Source organism: Ambystoma mexicanum, chromosome 2q (assembly GCF_040938575.1).
Source record: "Ambystoma mexicanum isolate Mex_15411 chromosome 2q, UKY_AmexF1_1, whole genome shotgun sequence".
Lineage (NCBI taxonomy): Eukaryota > Metazoa > Chordata > Amphibia > Caudata > Ambystomatidae > Ambystoma > Ambystoma mexicanum.
Window position 1 is genome coordinate 775,526,298 of NC_090924.1, and position 20,974 is coordinate 775,547,271.

The 20,974-nt window shown below is 46.6% G+C and overlaps 1 protein-coding gene across 8 annotated transcripts in view; it reads left to right on the plus strand.

Annotated features, from left to right (window-relative positions):
• The window catches only part of WDR37 (WD repeat domain 37), a 2,160,746-nt gene that overhangs the window by 1,032,710 nt on the left and 1,107,062 nt on the right, over window positions 1-20,974 (plus strand). For all 8 annotated transcript variants that reach the window (XM_069648008.1, XM_069648012.1, XM_069648013.1 and 5 more), the window contains one exon: window positions 18,754-18,830. In XM_069648008.1, coding sequence (XP_069504109.1) covers window positions 18,754-18,830 — 77 coding nt within the window. The remainder of the gene's footprint in view (window positions 1-18,753; window positions 18,831-20,974) is intronic.

A 20,974-nucleotide genomic window follows, 5' to 3' on the forward strand; every position in this document is an offset into this window, starting at 1 on the left:
TAAAATGTAATCATTGTTAGTGGATTGGTGACCTCTCCTTCTGGTACTCTGTGGCGATAGGTTGATAATAAAAAATTTCCGCTCTTTCATTAAAGATAGCCACCGTTGTTCAAGTGACTCAGTTTTGCATGGCTTTTCAGAAAGGCAATACAGGTGAAGATCACCTACTATAATTACAGGATCACTCATTCATAATAAGATCTAAAATAAGTATCATGTCCTGAACAAAGCGCTCGGTTTCAATATTGGAATGATTCCAATACAAATTAATGAGGGCTATGATTTCATGTGGGATTTTTAATTATAACTAGTTGGGTGTGCATGTTCGGAGTGGCCCACAAATCTAGTTGTAGGCCTCGTGAGATTTTAACAGCAACTAATGAGCTAGCCATGGGTCTGCCCTTGGCCTGAATCTTAGCAGGCAGTAAAGAGATTACACAATCGTCCCATAACGGGGGATGGGCTAGCCACGTTTCCTGAAGGGCTACCATGTCAAAGTCACCAAGTGGGTGAGAAGTAGAGCTCAAAAGATGATGGAAGCCCCTAGTGTTCCAAATGACACGTCTGCTGAGTTTCTGCTTTGCGGGTATGGGTTGTTCGTTTTTACTTGGACCTCGTTACTGCAGGGTATGTATCGGTTTTTGTAAGTGCTCTATGTGCCAAAGTATCTCAAAGTGCCTTCGAGTGCAAGTGATCCTCAAAGGCATGTTTCCTGCTAGGTGATCAAATGGCAGAGGCAAAGAGCACAATATCTCGGGCGTCTTAGAAATACGGAACTGCTGATCCTGCAGAAGAGTGAAACCAAACTCAGATAAATGAACTCTACCTTGCCATAAAATATTCCGGACCACTCCGGATTGAATCCACAAACAAACCGCCGTAGGGTCATTTTCATGTAAGAATTCCACCTGTTATGTCAGATGAACATAGGTCGTCCAGATATTCAACATTGCCAAAGATGTTAAGCACACTAGTCCTATTCAGGTCATAAAATGGAAATTAACAGCCCGACCATGGAGAATAAGTCTATGATGTTGTGAGGAGGAAGAAACCGCCTCATTCCTTTCACAGACTAGTTTCGGTTGCAAACTATAGTTGCAGTAGGCGGTGGCCAAGCCCTGATAAGAGGACTGGTCTCCCGTTCTCAAGTTAGGGAACGCTGGCAAAGTTGCTGAGTTAGAAACAAAATGGTCTACGATGTGATTCTGTGTGGGTGGTGCCCAGATATAGCTGAGGGGAGAGGGCCATGTTGACAACCATCGGGTAGCGCTCCTCTCTCACCATATTGACCAGAATTCCTCCAGGATGGGGTGTACCAGCACACGCTTGGGGATCTCTTTCTATGGGACCCAAATCCATTCACCTAACGATACTGGCTGTAGGATCACATTGTCCATATGGACCCAATGCTGCTTTGTGCCTGGGTCTAGGTGCTCTACCATGATTTGTAACTGGGCCGCTCTGTAGTATGTTTCCAGGTCTGGGAATCCAACCCATCCCTCCTCCTTGGGCAATGCCAGTGTCGTGTACGCTACCTAGGGTTTTGATCCTCCGCATAGAAACCCAATAAGGGCTTTCTTTGCAGTAGTGAGAAAGTGTGCTGGGACCTTTCTATAAGGATTATTTGGAAGAAAACCGCAACTGTCATCTTAATACAATGTAGCCGCCTCATCCATGAGAGCCCAATACGTCCTCATCCTTGCAGGTTCTCCCTCATCTTTCCCCATAATGAAGTGTAGTTCGGCTCGAATAGCTTTCAGGGTTCCCTCATGATTTTGATCCCCAAATAGAGGAAGCCCTCCTGTTTCGTCTTTAATCCCCATCTGTCAACCCACGCACCCTCACTCCAATTTCCCGCTCAGAATGCCACTGATTTGTCGAGATTGACCCTGAACCGTATACCTCCAAGCTCTGTGCGAGGGTGGGTGCTGAGGACCTTGGATTTGTGAGGTAGAGCAGCGTGTTGTCCACGAATAGGTTCACTTTATATTCCCGTACCCCTATATGTACCATGTCACATCCCTACAATCCCTCAAGCCAGTTATCCATGGTTCCATGACTTTCACGTACAGTAGGGGTGACAGGGGGCACCCCTGTCTGGTCCCTCTGTACAAATTGATTGCCCTGGATGCGTCACTGTTCACCAGCACTCTCGCCCTTCGGGTATGGTCCAGAGCCCTTATCCATCTTCTCCACCGCTCCACCATAGCTATCTCCTCAAGTACCCCTTCCATGAAGGACCAGTTGACCCAGTCAAATGCTTTTTCGACATCCAGGGAGAGGTCCAAGGCCCCTTCCCGTTGTGTCGTTGTCATTCAGAATATGCAGGGTTTTCCTCAGATTATCGGAGCCCTGTCTGTTTTGGATGAATCCCATCTGGTCTGGGCGCATCGGGCACGGGGGATGTATCTCTAGGCGGGATGCCAGGATTCTTGTGAAGATCTTTGCATCTATATTGAGCATGGATATGGGCCTATGTGAGGCATAGCTCATCACCCTTGCCCTGCTTAGGGATCACCGTTTTGAGCATTTCCTAGAACTTGGGCATGTCCTCCGGCTGTCTTATGTAGTTCAACACTCTCGCCATGGGCCCTTCCAGGATTTCTTGGAACTGCTTGTAGTAACCTGCTGTGTAGCCATCCTCCCTGGGTACCTTCCCTGATTTTAGCTGGCCTATCGCTCTTTTGACCGCCTCCCCCTTGATTTCTGTTTCCAGTAGGGACCTTTCCCCCCTCCGTTAGTTGTATGATGGGGATCTTAACTAGGTAGTCCTCAATCTTACTCCCCTCTTATGTGTTCGGTTGGGAGAACAGAGTTTCCTAGTAGTCCGCAAAACGTTCCAGGATGCGTCTCCCGGGTCCATTTATCTCCCCCTTTTTGTCCTTTAGCCTGTGGGACCCACCTATCTCCCCTGCACTCCTTGATCCTGTGTGCCAACAGTGTCTCCCACTCAGTCCCCTCCTTCGTAAAATCTTTTTTTGGTATAGCGCATCTTCTTCGCTACCTCCCCTATTAGGAGTGAGTTAAGTTCCTGTCGTCTATTGCGCATTGTCTCCAATAGGTCCTCTCTATCATCTCCCGATCTTGTTAGTCTAGCCCTCATATCTCCCAGTTCCTTGTTAAGTCTCCTCTCTATCATCATTCTTACCCTCTTTTTTTAGGCCTCTTCTGCTATAAGGAGGCCTTGCACCGTCGCCTTGGCCGCTTCCCACACAGTCTTCAGCTGTCCCTCCCGTTTCATTTGTCTCAAAGCATTGAGTGATCTCCTCCCGTAAGAATTCCCGATATACCGGGTCCAGGAGGAGACTGTCATTGCACCTCCAGCGCGACCGTCCCTTTCTCCCTTCTTCTATACACTAGTCTGTCATGACCATTTCGTGGTCTGACCACGTCCCTGTCTCTACCCGTGGGGATGACACTGGGCCCTCCTGTTGTCTTGCGATTAGTAAAAGGTTGATTCTGGTGTATGTGCGTTGTGGGGGCGGGGGAAAATGTGTATCCTCCCCCCTGGGGATATTTGGACCTCCACATGTCCACCCAGAAGGGGTCTTGCAACAATTGGGAGAACGCGTCGTGTTCCTTTCCTCTCAGCTTCACCTTGTCTCCCTTCGCAGTCCACCAGTCGACTGCTGTATCTGTGACGAGGTTAAGTTCCCCTCCTACCATGAGCATGCCTTCCCCCCAGCCTTCCGGAGGAGGGTTATCTGATTTACATTTGGCGCATATATCGACGCCAGAATGAGCAGCCTCCCTTCCAAATGCCCCTTTCCTGCCACCAACCTACCGCCAAAACCTCTCTTCACCTGGACCTCCCGCAACTGCATGGCTCTCAAAAGAACAATTCCCACCCTCTTTTTTTGCTAGTCTTGTGTGAGGCTCAGAAAGTCTGTCCCACCTCTTGCCCTTTTAGGGCGTATTATCAACCCTGTCTATAGTGTGTTTCGTGTAGAAATAGCACTGCTAATTTGGCTTTTCTCCTTTCCCATCTTCTCCCAGTAATGGGGGCACCCGGTGGGAGGCCCTTCTGGCCTACTTCCACTCCTCTAAGGTCATCATTAATGTTTACTTGAATGGTACCGTCTTGGTCCAAGGCCCTCAAGCCAACCTTCTCCTCTTTGATAGACGCTTCCCGCACCTCATCAATTTCCATTCTTCTCCTGCTGTTCCCTCTCTCCCCTCCATGCATGGCCTCCTCGCCTCCCCCTGCTGTCTCCTCCTTGGCTACCTTGACCTCTCCTCCTTCCTCTCTGCCGCCCCCCCCCTGGCATCTTTACACCTCTGCGGGGCGTACCTCTGATTTGTACCCCTTCTCGGAAGTCTTTCAAGGACGGCAACCTTCTCCATATTGCCACTCTAAACTCTTGCTCATCTGTCAAACACTCCTCTGACATCTGCCGCCTCCTGGTGGAACTCAACCTCGATGTTCTCAGTCTCACCGAGACATGGTTCATGGTCAGCTCTGTCACAAGCTTTGACGCACTCCTCCCTGATGGCTACAAGATCCTCTCTGCGCTCAGATCCAACTGTTCCGGAGGGGGTGTAGCCCTGATCATCCCTGAGTGAATTCCTGCCTCTGTCATTCCTACGCAGGCCTATTCATCTTTTGAATGCCTCATCTTCTCTCTCTCTCTCTTTCCCTCTCTTTCTCTGTCTCTCTCTTTCTCTGTCTCTCTCTCTCTCTCTGTCTCTCTCTCTCTGTCTGTGTCTCTGTCTGTGTCTCTGTCTGTGTCTCTGTCTGTGTCTCTCTCTGTCTCTCTGTCTCTCTGTCTCTCTGTCTGTCTCTCTCCTGGCCATTCCCTTACTGTGGCTACCATCTATCGCCCACCTGATCAGATCTCCTCCTTCCTCTCTGAGTGGGTGGACCTCTCCTCTTCCCTCCTAGTCTCGACTACTGAACTCCTCCTTCTTGGAGACTTCAACATCCACCTGGATGCTTCCTGTCCTTCCTCTGGACTCTTACGCGACCTCTGCAAATCTCTCTCTATTCTTCCCTCTGGCCCGACTCACTCTGCAGGGCACACTCTGGATGTTCTGATCTCATCAGACCTTCCCCTTTCGATCCCTCTCACCACTCCTCTCTCCTGGAGTGATCACTTTCTCCTTTCCTGCCAGCTCACCCTCTCTACCCTTCAGGCCAAGCCAACTCCAGCACTGCCGCCTACCTTCTTGGTTATCCGACCCATAAAGCATGTGTCAGTTTAGGCTTTTGCTGCCACTTTCTCACCCCCCCCCATCCCACCTTGGCTGACTCACACCCTGACACAGCCCTTTCCATGCTCCTCTCGGCTATATCTGATACGATGTTCTTGCCTCTGTAATGAGGATCCGCTTGAAGCCCTAAGCCAAGTGCAACTCTTGGTACGACTCAGACCTTGTCACCCTTAAACACATGTGCAGGGTGGCTGAGAGAAAATGGCGTGCTTCAGGTGCATCCTCTGACAAACTGGCCTGCCGCCTTCTCCAAAGACAATACCGGCTCTCTGTCTGCACCAAGAAGAGAGCCCACATCCAAGCCCACGTCTTTGCAGCATCTAACAACTCAGCTGAACTCTTTAAAATTGGCAAGGAGCTGGCCAATCCTGCTGCAGTCTGTACATCTCCTGTCCCCTCCGAGGCCCTCTACACGGCCCTGGCTTCTCCTTTCATCTCTAAAATTCAACATCCTGTCCTTGCTCTCTTCTCCCCCTCCTCCCTCTACTACCTGCTCTTCCCCTGGCCCTTATTCAGCCACCTCTCCTCCCTCCTTCTCTGCCTTTCCCCTGTTTTCCCCAGGCAAGATTTGTAGACCAGTCCGATCTATGAAAGTCTTGTCAAAATAGGTTCACCCCTGTTCCTCCAAAACCATCAAGGACCACATTGACACTCTGGCTCCTGGTCTGGCTGACTTCTGCAACCACTCCTTCGCCACTGGAGTCTTCCCTTCCCCCCTGAAGCACTCCCTTGTGCACCCTCTTCTTTAGAAATCCTCAGCCGACCCCTCCTGCCTGGCTAACTTTCACTCAACCTCTATTACTCCTTTCTTATGATAAATGATATGGCATTTATAACGCGCCTATACACAAGTGTTTCAAGGCGCGACGAGGCAAAGGGGGGGTGGGGAACTGAGGGAAAACAGACAGCGATCCTACTAGGCCCAGTGACATTGACATTGCGCAAGTGCAGGGGGGGGAAAGGGAAAAGTGCAGGGGGAGAGGGGAAGGGAGGGGAGGGGGCAGTGCAGTACATAGGATAACAGTCAATAAATTACACAATCATAAGTGCGGCCAGCTGCTGGCGAGTGCAAGGGTAAGAGCAGACATCAGGGGTCAAGTGCTGGTGGGGCTGTAGGGATGCAGTCCCCAAGTGCAAGGGTTTCCATGGGGCAGTGCATGTGTGCAACTGGCGGTTTGGGGTCCTGGGCCAGAGATCAGAGGTTAGCCAGGTAACCAGTGCAGATTCAGTTTCAGGCAAGAGATCAGCTGGGGAGAGGAGAGAAAGCAGAAGGAATGTCTTAAGGTGCTTTGGGAACCGGAGATGGTTCTCAGGTTTCAGAGAGGCAGGGAGACTGTTCCAGAGGGAGGCCCCAGCAGAATAAAGAGATCTACCACCAACTCGCTGCTTGGAGAAGCAACTGACCTTAGGGAGTTGGAGGCGGATGAGCGAAGAGTTCGAGAGGGCAGATATTTAGGAAGAGAGAGTTGAAGGTATTGAGGTCCCAGGCTCCAGAAGTCTTTGTGGACAATGCAGAGGGTTTGGAACTTAATCCTCGCCGCCATTGAGAGCCAGTGAAGAGATTTCAGTCCTGGAGAGATACGATCCCTGGGCTTGTGGCCAAGGACAAGTCTTGCAGTCCTGTTTTGGATGAGTTGCAGAGGACGGAGAGTGGAGGCATGCAGATGGAGAACCAGAGCTCTGGAGACAGTGAGTTTATGGGGGAAGGAGACGATAGGAAGAATACCTCTGAGGAGTTGCAGCTGGTAGCGTGACTTCTTAGAGACGTCCGAGATGTGACGAGAGAAGGAAAGTGTGGAGTCGATGATGACCCTGAGGTTTTTAGCCTCACAGGTGGGAGCAGGAGAAGGGCCAAGAGAGGCCGGCCAGAGTGACAGGAAAGGAGGGAGCAGGTGTGCCGATAAGGAGAATCTCAGTCTTATTGGCATTAAGGCAGAGATCATTGGTGGCACACCACTCCTGGATAGCAGACATGCTTCCTGTCTGTGAAGGTTAGAAGGTCTTCCTCCTTCCTCACGAACCCTGGACAAGGCCTCACAGCACCCCATGATCAAAGGAAGCGGTTTCTGTATCTCTGCATCTTTGAACTGCTGCAAGCTGGTTCTAGTGCATTTGAGACCCTTTGAGCTTTTGCGAGGTTTCCAGGGAGCTGCTTTTGGCATTCAATGTTTTTGAACTGCTTTGAGCACCTTCAAGCCGCTGACTCAACATCACCTGTCTGTTCCCCAGCATCTTCGGACCGATTGACGATGTGGAACCACCGTGTATGATTTGATCCAGTTGAGTCTGCTCGTCGCTGAAGATTAATTGCCTCATGTCTGCAATCGAGCCTTAGAAATGTGTGGATATGCACATTGCCACTTCTTTGAGCTTCGAACCATTGCAGCTTGCAGAGTTTCCCACATCAACCCACTCAAATCAGACTCTATCCCTGATGTAGAGCATCCAGAATCCGGGCTTAACCCTGTTGAGCGCCTGAAAAAAGATGACATGTGGAAAACCGTGGTTCTGTCCCCCGCCCTTATTCTGTGGATTCTAGTGTCATTCAAGACCCAACTTTATATCTTAAGACAGACTTGCTAAAAAGAGGCCTGTTCTTCATACCCAAAGGTGTTAACAGTTGTGTCTGGAAGGGTTATGCTAACCAAACTTGCTAGAGAAACCCCTGGGTGTCAGAAGAGTGCCCTTCCAAGTCAAGAAGCAAGGCTGCATAGACAACAGCCTGAGGGTGCCACTGAGTGGTGGCTTCCAGCTTGGTGTCAGGTGAACAGAATGAAGGGATATCTATATGCATATCTGACCCACTGCCCCATCTCCCATTAGCCTTTTTTTTTTAAACCCAGACCAAAAGTGTAGCCTCTATATTGTCTCCATCTCTTTATTGAGGGTTGTTGCCAGTTATTGTGAGTCCATGAATGTACAAGGTTCAATGTATAGGAGGTGAGGAAACTCGGTTGACCATATTGCACTATGCTTTGTTTTTTTTTACGCGCTGGTAAAATTATTCTCAATTAAATTGCTAAAAGACAGGAGTTTGAATATAAAGTGATCTCTTTGTCAACATTTAGTGTATTGCATTTTATTATGCCATATTTTTGGCCATAGCCAATAAACATGCAGCCTTGTTGTTTCAGTCCTTGTTCCATATGAGGGTTGTAAGGGATCAAGAGTAAGCCTCGGACACAGTGGCATGTTAGATGTTTGTTTTAGAGCTTTGTTGTATAAGAGGGGTTGGGTAATCCTGTCTGTCCCAAACTCTACTAGGGGTTTCTCTGCCTCAACAAAACTAAACAGCGTCTGTGTCAGGATATTAATAAAGCGTCCTCTGTCCTGTGTCCAAAACCCTAAACTAAATACAAGATGAAAAAGGGGATTTCTCTGAGCTATAAACGTATAGCCTATTCTTGAAGTTTCAAACATAACGTTCTAAAGTGTAGAAACGGTAAAGAATAATGTTCCACGAGGTAAAGGAGATTCTTCCTTCCACTATGTTACCTCTGGTCTCTCACAATTTATCCGGCATTTCTGGTAAAGGCAATAATTGTCACGGAATTCCCCCTTTCTCACCTGGGAGCGATTCTTGCAGGATTTCTTGGGCAGTGTCTTCTTACGCATGGACCTGGTCTTGTATAAGCCTGCGTGAGCCTCTTCTGGCTCCAGCGTGCGTTCAGAGATCCAGGATTCAGACACTCCGGGATCCAGGAACGAAGAAGGTAAGCACTCAGCACACGAGTCTGGGAAACAAGGAGGAAGGAAGAGGGTAATGGGAATGGAATTAGGAGGTCCAGGAACAAAGACAACAGTGTAGTGAACTACAGAGCACATGTCTAGTCGCTGCTTGCAGTAGCATTGAGATGCGCGGGCCCGCGGCCTATTTGTCAATACGCTACGTCTGACGTAAGGACAAGGAAGATGTTGCACGTTAGACGGCCATGTTGAGAGTATCAAGGAGTGCAAGCCCCGTTGTGACAAGGACCATGAGGTCCAAAAGGGGCCTGTTCTGTGGATCATGACAATAATGTTCCAATGTTTCGGAAGGAGATGACTCCCTGAAATTTGTATCCACTATCCACTCAGAGTTTAAAAGGGAAGAACGTTTCCATCCTTGAATCCCTTGTCTTTTTACTCAAAAGAAGCAGGGATTTCTTTTGTCTCCTTCTGTTTCCTTTCATTGTCACAGTTCCAATTTCTCCAATGGACCCTCTTCCCTTGAATCTTCTCCACAATATACAGTTCTTTTGAATTGCATTTATCCTTAAAGGGATCTGGTTTCTCCCTTTACCATTTTATGACTGTTTGACGATTCCAAAAAGGGGTTCTGACCCCTGAGCTTTCCTTTGTTCTTCTTCTCTCCCTGGTATACTCTCCTTCCAGGATATTGTAGTTTATCCTTACAAAGTGTTATGGGTGCTCCCTTTGATCAGTGTTCCATACTTTCAAGGTGGGGTTCTTAACCTATTCGCTCACTTCTTCTTTCAACGCTAGCTTACTCTCCTACCTGGGTGTCAAAATGTTCTTATTTGGGTGCGTGTCCCAGACTCACTGTTTGCATAGTTCACTATCCTGTCAGGGCTAACTCGCTTTCTTTTCACTCTTTCTTGTACACTAGAAACAACACTTCTCCAGTCCTGGGTCACTGACCATTTCTTTGCAAGCTTTGCCTCAATTCTACTGTCTTTACCTGGGTTTTCAACAATGTTTGGTTCTTTACCAATTCTATTGTCTTCACTTAGGCTTTTCACAATGTTCATATTGGTATCAATTATATTGCCTTCTCGCAGGCTCTTTGCAATGTGTGTCTCAAGTGTATTGCTTTCACTTAGGTGTTTCGCAGTGTTCGTGTCTGTATCAATTATATTGCCTTCTCTTAAGCTTTTCACTATGTTAATCTCTGTATTAATTATATGACCTTCTCTGTTTGCTCTCTCTCGCGTTAAAGCCGGCATAAAGTATTAGCCCTGGAGTGCCCCGGTAACCCATGTGCTCTCCCTGGGCTTACCAGTGTTACTCTGCGTTCGTCGCGCTTCTCCAACCTCTGCTTCTCGCCCATTGACCAGCAAAGCCTTCGCTTTGTTCCCACTGGCTTCCCACTGTGTCTGCCATCTCCCGCTGAAAGTGACAGGGACGCAGCAAACCTCTCCCGGCTTGTCTTTGCTGCAAGCCATCTCTTTTGGCTTCTGAGCTGTGCTCCGCACTCTGCTCTCCTCCAGTGTCCCAAACAGTGTCAGAACAAGTCTGAATCAGTGGCAATCTCTCTTCCCTCTCTCTCTCCCTCCCACTCTCCCTTTCTCCCTCCATGTCTCCCACTTCCTCATTTCAGTACTAGAAAGGGGGCAAGGGGGTGCATAATATTGTTAGCTAAGAAAGCCTGGGAATTTAGCATCCACATTACAATAAGTTGTACAGGACTGTGGTGTAAGCCCTTGGGTTTTACTATGTGTTACAACTGAAGGGTTGTTAATTCTAGCATTCTCTTGACTCCCTGGAGTTTCTTCCCCTATGTGGTCCTCCCGCAGATAACCAGCCTCAGGGACAATGTCGGGGAGCTTCTGCCTTTCCCTGACCATGTAGGAGAAGCTTTGCTCCAGAGAATCAGTGATGATGTTGCTAGATTCGTCATAGTGTGTGTTTTTCTATGATAGCTTTCCTTTGGTGAATATAAGGTAAAGGAACGTGATAGTGTTCTGCACACCTTTGCTATTAGTGTTGGAACAATGATGTTTTCACATATTTCATCGACACGGTTTGCAAAATCATTTTGTTGTTGAAGGATAGGTTTTTGTGTTACTATTGTCCTAACCGATAAAGTGCTAGTGCATACTGTGTTGTGGGGTTTCTAACAAGCCAATAATCTGAAAGAAGATTATATCTCAAACAAGGGGTTGAGCATGTTACATAAATCAAGTCTATTTTGGATGGTTTTATCTCATTGCAGATTCGCAGTTACACAACCATTTTCCACTCTGTTGCGCACATTGGAATGAATTCAGTAATCCTCGTGGCTTGGGGACATGTTGGTTGAACATATAGGCAAAGTCGCTCTAGTCGTGAAGCTTCCAATGATGCTCATCTCACACTGTGTGTATCTGTGGTGCAATTTGGCACCATTCTGCAGACATATCTTTAGGAGTACACCATTAATCTCATATCAAAGTGATGGGCATCTGGAAGCGGGCTGTGTGGGTGGACCTCCGATGTCTGTACTCACAAATAGGCCCACCTCTCAAGAAGTAAGTGCACGTTTGTCCGAAATACAATTTTACTGTACAAATGTCTGGGAGGGGCTAAATGACTCTTTAGAGGCCAAACTAACCAGATTCTCCCCAAACCACACAAGGATTTCACATTATATGCGTTATTGCAACAGTTAACACACGCTCACATATTTTGTTACAAAGTCATCCCCCAAACATAATTTGTCAACCCTATACAAAGCAATCTAATACCCCACAGTTCTCATGCTCTCATTTGATACATTTACTTAACCACCATCCGCTTTCGCTGTACATTTACATTAGCTCATATACATAACAAAACCCTTTTTGGGATATTTCCATAGTTGCTCTTGAAGTCATCGCATAGTTACATATTCATACACAACAAGCCTAATTCATTACAAGTTCCATCTGGTCAAGGACCTCTAACCCCGGTTGTGATGCACATGGTTTTGCAAGGACACTTAAACAATATGAGGAGGGAGAGAAAGAAACAAGTTCCCTTTGAACTGACAATAAGAATTCTATCTGCCCAGACTTGCTGGCGTCCTCTTTTCACCCTAATCTATATGACTATCATTTCAGCACGCATGGCTATCCTGGTCATTGCTGAGAACCCGATCGAATCCCATAAATCATTTGTCAACTCTGCCCTTAAGCACCCCTTGCACCGGGTTCATTACCTAACCCCAAGACAACCCTACCAAGTGGCCGCACTTCCCCGATCACTGGATAACAACGCCCATGTACTTAGAAAGATTACATCTCATTTCCACAATAGCACTCAATAGTAAAACCCTTGCCTGGCCGGTACTGTTCATTTGATGCTATTGCAGCTGCCTGAATGCTGTAAGCTGCCTTCTCCCAGCCTTCAACCAGCTTCCTAGCTTGCACAGAGTTTATCTCGCCCCCACGTCAGGTTTTTGTGGCCTACGCAAACCCCAACTATGAGAGACTCGCGGTCTACTGATTCACCATGTACCCTTTGCTGCCCAATTGTCCCAAACACATTTCCCTGAATACTCCTGTGTATATATGTTGGTGCATGTGTGCTCAAGACTGCCACACTCCTGCACAGTGGCTGCTCCATCCGCGAATCTCCTTTCGAATGGATTGTGTCCTCCCATGTATTCCTCATCTTAGATATAGATATAGTCTGCCAGCTTTGTTGCTTCTTTGGAAAAGTTTTCGCCAGAGGGCGCTGTGCTCGAGGCCGCGTAGTAGTCCCTCGAGGGCCGCCGTCGAGTGTCTACGTCATCCGTTGTATAAAAGGCTCGAGCCGTGCCCGTTGGTCTTGGTTCCGTTTTTCCAAGCTTCTGCTTCGTGTTTTGAAACGGCGCATCAGTTCTTTCATTGAAAATATGTCTTCATCTTCAACTCCTACTACACCCAAGACTGGTTTTAGGAAATGTCTGAAGTGTGGAAGGAAAATGGCCATTACCGATCCTCACCACAACTGCCTTTGGTGCCTCAGCCCTGACCGTTGGGTCAACGAGTGCGGTTTGTGTCAGGCAATGTTGAGTAAGGCTCTTAAGGAACGCTGTTAGGCAGAAACCTGTGCAGTTCCCTCTGGGACCACTGCAAAAGATTTAGGACTACAGGTGTTTGGCAGTAAACCCACTTGGTAGCAGTCTGTACCACACAGATTCACTTGGTAGCTGTGGCTGAGCAGTCAGACTTCCCTCAAGAAGAATTAGGCAGTATACAGAGATTCACAATAGGTCAAGAGAACACAGTAGAACAAGTAAACGCTGACCAGGGCTTGGTGTAAAAGAGATATAATTATTTATTTAAAACCACATCTAGAAAAACACACAGGCACTAATACTAAGCAATTCAAAAACACGGTCACTAAAAGATATACACTCCCTTAAAAGAATATTAGACCAGTCTTAAGTAAAGCCCCACTTATTTTAAGACAGCGGTGAGCGCTTAACTTAGATGGCACTCTAATAGTTCGTTTTAAAAAGAGAGTAGAGCAGAGAACAAGTTGAAAACAGATCCCAACACTTTTATCAGAACATAACAAGAGGGAAAGGCAAAGTAAAACCGTGAAGTTAGAGTTCAAGCGGCCGGATCCACTTTCATAGGATCCAAACGAAATGTGTCCAAGGTCACACGTTTGCAGTGAACAAGAGTCTTGTAAAGGTTCAAAAAGGAGTTGGACCAAAGAAAGGGACCAGTTAGAGGGTCAAGGCGGCCAGCCCAGTCCAGAAGGTTAAGGGGTTATTATTACCTTGTAGCAATCTTTAGAAAGGGAGGCCTGGCGGACATGGTACCTTAAAGTGGTGAGAATACTCCAGCGGGGGCAGTTGTTCCTGGCAGCGGGTGCAAGTCAGTGCTTCGTCCGGGGGAAGAGGGATCTAGTCGTGGAGGAAGACAGGAGTCCATTGCACTGCCAGGGAAGAAACCAGCCGCAGAGTTTCTCAGGTACAAGGAGCGGTACAGTGATTCGCGGTTCAGTGGTGAGTGGCTATCTGGCCGCCGGGGTGCTTGGCACGGGCAGTTCGACCACAAACCGGGCTGGGGTGCGAAGGAAGGTAGAAGGTAAACTGATTGTGACCACCAGTCAGGGGAAGAAGCCTCTCCCGCCGGGAGATCTTCTCTGTCGTCGGGAAGTGGTGAGTCGGTTCTGCAGGGCTGCACCGGTGGTGTCGTCATGGTAGGTCGCCTCAGCTTCTCCCTTGATGGATTCTCAGGTCCTGTGGCGACTTCTGAAGTTCCATTCCCCAAAGCCCTGCTTTTATGCAGAAAACCCCCATTCACTCAGCCTAGCTGTCACTCAAACATGCTAAGTGGTGAGCCGGCCGGCTCACCACTTGGGCCAATCAGGACGGAGTGCGACTTGAGTTGCCTAGGCAACTAAGTCCAGGGTGCCTAAACCCCCTCCCGCACCCCCTGTGGTACCCAGACAGAGTGGCACCACTTTTGGAGGCTTCTGTGGAGAAGCCCGCCAAAAAGTGGAACAAAGGGCTCGACTTGGGTTGGAGTCACAGAAGAGAACACAAACGCCATTTTAGAATCGAGTCTTGGCAAAAAATACCAACTGGCGAATTAATATTAATTAAATAAACCGGCGGTATGTTCGAGGCTATGAGAATTAAATAATTAAAGTTGGTAGTCTCGAACAATGGGAAAATACCATAGGAAAATATTTGCGGTCGAATATAAAAAGTAGTTTCCACTGCCACCAGCCAAAACTCGATCAGGGGGGACGGAGACGTGCCCCCTCGACTAACAGACCCCGGGGCAATCGAATTGCCCTGACCTGTACCTCCACAATATGATGGTTTGTACTGGTTTCTGTTAATAATTTGGGACTAGTAAAGCCAATGGTGACTTTACATGCCCTGGTATGACACCCCTGTGTTACTGCACGGAGGGTGCTGTGTAACACACATAGGAAAAACACAGACCCTATGGAGTAAAGGACCCCATAGCCCATAAAACACATTACCAGTCAAAGGAATTCCATAATCATGTCCAAGAGTGGGAGGAAAAAAAAGAGTCTCACTCTTGGCAGGAGGAAAAAACAAACTCCAGAAATCCAGCAAAGCTGCTGGGGGACTCCCTAGGTTAGGAAATTCAGCCTAAAGAGAGAATTCTCCTTAACAAACGCCAAGGTAAGCTAGCGGTGGGAGAGGCGTCTTTTGAGTCTGCAAAAAGGCTCGGGAGAGTTGAGGCGGTCGAAGAGTCGCTCAAGGAAATCTTCCTCCTCTTCATCTAAAAAATTGAAGAAGCGACGTCACAGATCTTCTTCCTCTTCTTCCTCCTCGCCTGAGAGAAGATTTATTTCATGTCATTATGTTGACACATGTGCATGAATTTAAAATGTAGCACTTATACACAAAATAACACTAACAGTAACACTCATCCCATTGTCATTATCTACACTAGATGCATACAAAATCACAACATATCTTCAGTGCCAAAATACTCTGCCTTCATACTGGCTTTATGCTTATGCCTTTTTACTCCTGCACACTAATCAATTTCTAACAAATTACACACAGGAAATTTGGAGGAGGTTGAATACTATCAATGGGAAGAGTAGGTAGAGGAATGGGGAGGAAGAGGAGGAATGCCTATAGAAGCAGTCACAACCAGAGGATTCTCCTTGGCAGTCTCAAGCATTCCAAAAGTCTATGGCTAAAGGCCAGTTGTTGACTCAAGAGGGAGGAAAGGGAGAATAGAAAATGCCATTTTTCATTGAATTATCTTAAGGGCCAGCTCTCAAGTTCTGATTGGTGGATTAGTACATGATACTGAGTCAGAGGGTGAACATCAAGAAAATAGAGCTCATTAGTAGCCACATGAATACCATATGGATTCCCCAGTCACCCTTGAACCACCTACTTCTAACTCCCCCAACATAAGATCAATGCACCTATGTAGAAATCTATAAAAAGGCATCCAGTAGGTTTGCAATCAAAACACAATAGCAGGAGCAGGGAAAGGACTTCCTTGATGAGACTTAGGATGATCCTAAGCTAATGGTATCCTACACTTCTCTTTTATATTCTGTTCAGGCAAATTAAGTTGACACTTCAATTTCCTACCTCTAGTAGGTCTAGCTCAATGTTCCACCACATAAGGAAAGTAAAATAACTTTCAATATCGGATGCTAGATGGCCACCATGGTGTCATAGCTTTCGGCTACCCAACGCAACAGCCTTTTGATACAGTAGATAACTGTGGGATCATATTAAGGCTCTGATAAAGTGGATGCCTGAAGCTCTACATGGTCAGGTACAAGGTATATTAAAAGAAGGGCAGTTGCAAGAGTAGCCTAGACACGGCTGAGATCAGGGGGCGAAGTAGCAAATGCAGCATTTGGCAAATGACATGGAGTTGAACAAAACACTAGGAAGGAGTTAGCCTTTCTCTTCTTGTAAAAAAAAGTACAAGCGTTTATGGCACAAGTTCCCGTTCATGAACCGGGACTTGCAACATTTATGCGCAATGTGAATATGTTAAGGGGTATTATGTCATCATTCACCTACCTTATACCCGATGCATGCCTCCACATGCAAACAGTTGGAAGAATGGCTTACCACACAATGTCCACAAACTACGAGCATCTGGGGAGATGTCGTGGCCATGTCAGAGGGTGGTGAAATCTCTGCAATGGTGGGTGCAAGCATATATGTTATTTTTGGATGCCCTTTTGTGAGTGTGCCGGTGCAAGTTAACATGACAGAAGTTTCAATGTCTGTGTTGGTCGCACATTGTCATTCCTTCATGATTCAAGAAAATGGGAATCCCAGGAGAAGCACTTTGACATCGCGTCTACCCCAGTCACCAATATAAATACCGACCCATACCGACTGTCCCGTTTCTCCTTAAAATACTTGACAAGGCCGCCCACAGGCAAATTCAACTGTACCTTGAAACTAACTCAATCTTAGGTAAGAGACAGTCGTGCTTTCGCAAAGGGCACAGAACTGAAACCGCTTTATTAGACTTAAAAAACCAAATCGCCCACATTCTGGACAAGGGCAAGCCTGCCCTCCTCCTCCTCCTCTTAGATCTCTCAGCGGCGTTTGATCTGGTTGATCACAACACCCTCACCAATCATCTCACGCAGGCTGCTCACTTCTCCAGTCATGCAGAAACTTGGGTCACCTCCTTCCTTGAAGATAGTGTTATGAAAGTGTCCTCCAATACAGCAAATGCAGAACCCACCATCATTCACTGTGGTGTCCCTCAGGGGTCCTGCACTGCCCCTACCCTCTACAATCTTTTTACTAAGCCACACTTTGATTAGCATATACAAATTATGCTGATGACACCCAAGGGCTCCTTCCTCTTACAGGCAGCTATCACCAAGACACCACTACCTTACACCTAATCTATTCCACCATCCAAGCATGGATGGCCACTAATGGCCTTTGCCTCAACGGGGATAAGACAGAAATCCTCATTCTTGATCAAAAGTCTATTGTAGCTAACCTCGACTCGCGATACTCCAACTTCCATATAGACAACTGTGTCATCCCAGTCCTATCCTCTGTTAAAACCCTAGGAGTCCACATTGATGCGACACTATCCGTGGACAAACAAGTCAGCGCCATTGTCTCTGCCTCTGCACTTAGCACTAAACTTATTAATGCTATCAAACCATTTCTAACCAAGGAAAACTGCCCATCCATTGGCAGAGCAACTATAGGAGCCAAGTTGGATTACTGCAATGCATTCCTAGCTGGCACCTCCCAGAAAAACCTAACTAGACTCCAAACCACCCAAAAAAACGCACTCAGAGCAGCACTCAGTATTCCCTGAAGAGACCACATCACAAAATCAAGAAAGACGGTTCATTGGCTCTCTGTCAAGGAGTGCATTACATTCAAAATACTCACAACCACCCACAAATGCATCAACCTCGAAGCACCCTCATACCTATCAGACACACTATCCAGAGCACACTCAACAAGGCCTACTAGACTTTGCCACACCAACAAACCTACGGTACTGCATCAGAAAGGCTAAGGCAGGTGGAATAAGCTTCCCTTATCTCGCCCCTAATCTATGGAACACGCTCCTTACTGCTCTGTGCCGCAACATCTCTATGTGCCTTCCGAAAAAATCTCAAAACCACATTATTCAACTAACTGTACACCCTATTATACCCATTATTGTTTCTTACTTCCTCTACTATGCACATTATGTACTCCTCGCATTCTGTCTGTATTCTTCTGTATGTAACTAAGATACAATCTCCACTGTAACAAGCTCCATGATGCCCACGGGCTGCTGTGCACTCTACAAATGTGGGTAAATAAATAAATAATATGGCCCGCACAACGGGAACCCTTCTTTCCCATTGAGACTATGGACCACCCCAACAGGGCACACCTCTGCATAATAAACTCCAAACATTTCTCGACCAGTACCCACTTTCCAAATGGCTGCTTTCATGAATGCTAATAATGTATGCAAAAGCTTTTGAGAACCACCACATTTAGGATTTAACCTGGTTAAGCAGACAAGTATCCAAAGATATTCTTCTAGATGGTTAAACTAGGTGATTTACAAGAGAGCATAAATCTGTTCTACCTCATGAGGTTAAGCTAAAGCAATTTAAAGATATTTCTTTTGAGTCCATGTATTGTTGTTAAAATGGATATCGTTGTTCATCATAGGTTTTTTTATACTTTCCAAGAAAAACTGAATTGTTATTGCTATTGCCCTGCCATTTTGTGTGAGTTGTTGCCAAAAAATAAGTGCTATTGTAATCGATTTAAACACACAGAAACAAAAGGTTAGCGACATCAGCAGTCGTTTATGAAACATGTACTAGTGGATTTTCTTTTCTTTTGATTTGCAGCATCTGGAGACCAGACAGCACACATTTGGCGGTACATGGTACAACTGCCCACTCCTCAGCCAGCTGCAGATACCAGTGTAAGCTGTGTGGTATACTACTTAAATATGTCAACGGACAAACAGAATTTGTTCAGTCATGAAGTCAGTTGTGTATATTGTACAGTGCAACAAATAACAGTAAAAATAAATGTATTACTGAAGCTTGGGATGTTTACTACCATCTACTAGTTTGCCCACTTCATTAGAAGTTGTTTACTTCCAAAGTAAAAAGGAGGCCAGCAGCAGTGTTCCTGTTGCACTATTCCTGTCATACATGTAGAGGTACCCATGATGTTCTGCACGCCAATGTCCTAACATTAGTTTCCGACATTAGTTTGATGGCAGGAGTCAGAGCGGGCACTTCTATTTCGAGATCAATGTCACTTCAGCGTCTTCTGATGATCCCCATCGATTGTAACATGCTGACGCAGAACCAAACTGCACAATGGTGCTGAAGATTTCAACTCATTAAAAAGACGCATTGAGTACTTTACCTTGTGTGATGGCCACTAGTTTTGCAATCCCTGCCTCCGGCTCCCGCTGGACCACGCTGAGGCCGATTGGCCAGTGCGTGAACAACTGTAACTCCAAGACACCTTAAATCCTGCACTGGGCAGTTTCTGCTATGGAGTCAGAAAAAGCAGGCACCAAAGAGGACATTTAAGCCTGGGCTTGAGATGACATAATAGAAGTGGAAATGCCAGGAGGAGGTGAACTACTTGGACCCAGAGGAAGCAACCAAAAGTGGAACAGAAAATGTTATGTTTATAAAACGTGTTGAGCGCAGCAGCCGTACAGAGGAATCTTGGCGCTAGGGGATCCATAGCTGCCCAACAAAAAGTAGAACCACAATTTTAGAACAGGAGTCTCTTCAGGGCACGACGGGAAGAGAGAAAGTAATCCAAATTCCAGAGGGCAAATGGAAGGGAATTCCAAGCTTTCGCTGCAGCAACAGAGAAAGCGCATCCGCATATGCAGGAATATTATATCCGGGGGACTTGAATCGTCAGAGGCGATAAAGACTGAAGTGCTCTGGATGGGACGTAGGGACAGAATTTAGCCTGAAGATATTGAGCTCTTAGTTTGTAAAAGGCTCTATGCACAATGCATCCGTTCCCTTTCATCAACCAGGACTTGCAACATCCATGCGCACTGTGAATATGTTAAGGGGTATTATGTCATCATGCATCTACCTCATACCTGATGTATACCTCCCCTTGCAAACAGTTCAAGAATGGCTTGCCGCACAATGGCCACAAGCTACGGGCATCTGGGGAGATGTATTGGTCATGTCATGAAGGGTGGTGAAATATCTGCAATGGTGGATGCAAACATATATGTTACATGGATGCCCTTTTGTGAGTGTGCCTGTGCAAGTAAACATCATGACAGATATCCATGTTGGTCGCACATTCAGTCCTTCATGATCCAAAGCAAATAGGAGTCCCAGGAGAAGCACTTTCACATCAAAGTGCTGGAACTACTAGCAGTGCTCCAATCATTGAGCATCGTTCATGCCCTCTGGTCGGAAAGTGTCTTAATCAATGTAGGGATACTGCTGCCATGTTTTAGTTAAACAAGGTGGGGGGCTATTCTCCCCAACATTGTCGGTCAGTGCAAAACAGACCTGGCATTGGTGTGCGAACAAATATCTGGATACAGGCAGGTTAGATAATTTTCTGGCGAATGGCACATAGCTCTAAAACACAAATGGGAACTGAACATAAATCTACTCAAACTTATCTTTCACAAGTTGGGCACTCCAGTTATAGACTTTCAAAAAGTACAAATGCAAAATGCCATCTAGATAATGCAACCCAGAACAACAGCCAATGCTCAATGGATGAACTGGTTAGGGATATTTGCATAAACTTCCCCCAAAACCCCCTTTGCTCAAAGTGGTACAAAGCACTCTGAGGTAAAATAACATTATTCCTAATAGCACCCAAATGGGCCCGCCAGAGCAAATGTTGGTGCAACCCCCCTTTGGTCTCAGTGTAACATCCTTCTAACAAAGCAGGAACATTAGATAACACCCCAAGCCACAAACTATGATCTTGGCAGCATGTCTTCTGAAGTCATTAGGTTTGGTCATGTATGATTGACACCGCGGTGCATGAACAAACGCTGAGAAGCAAGAAAATCGAATACCAGAGCTTGCTATTGCAATAAGTGGAAAGATT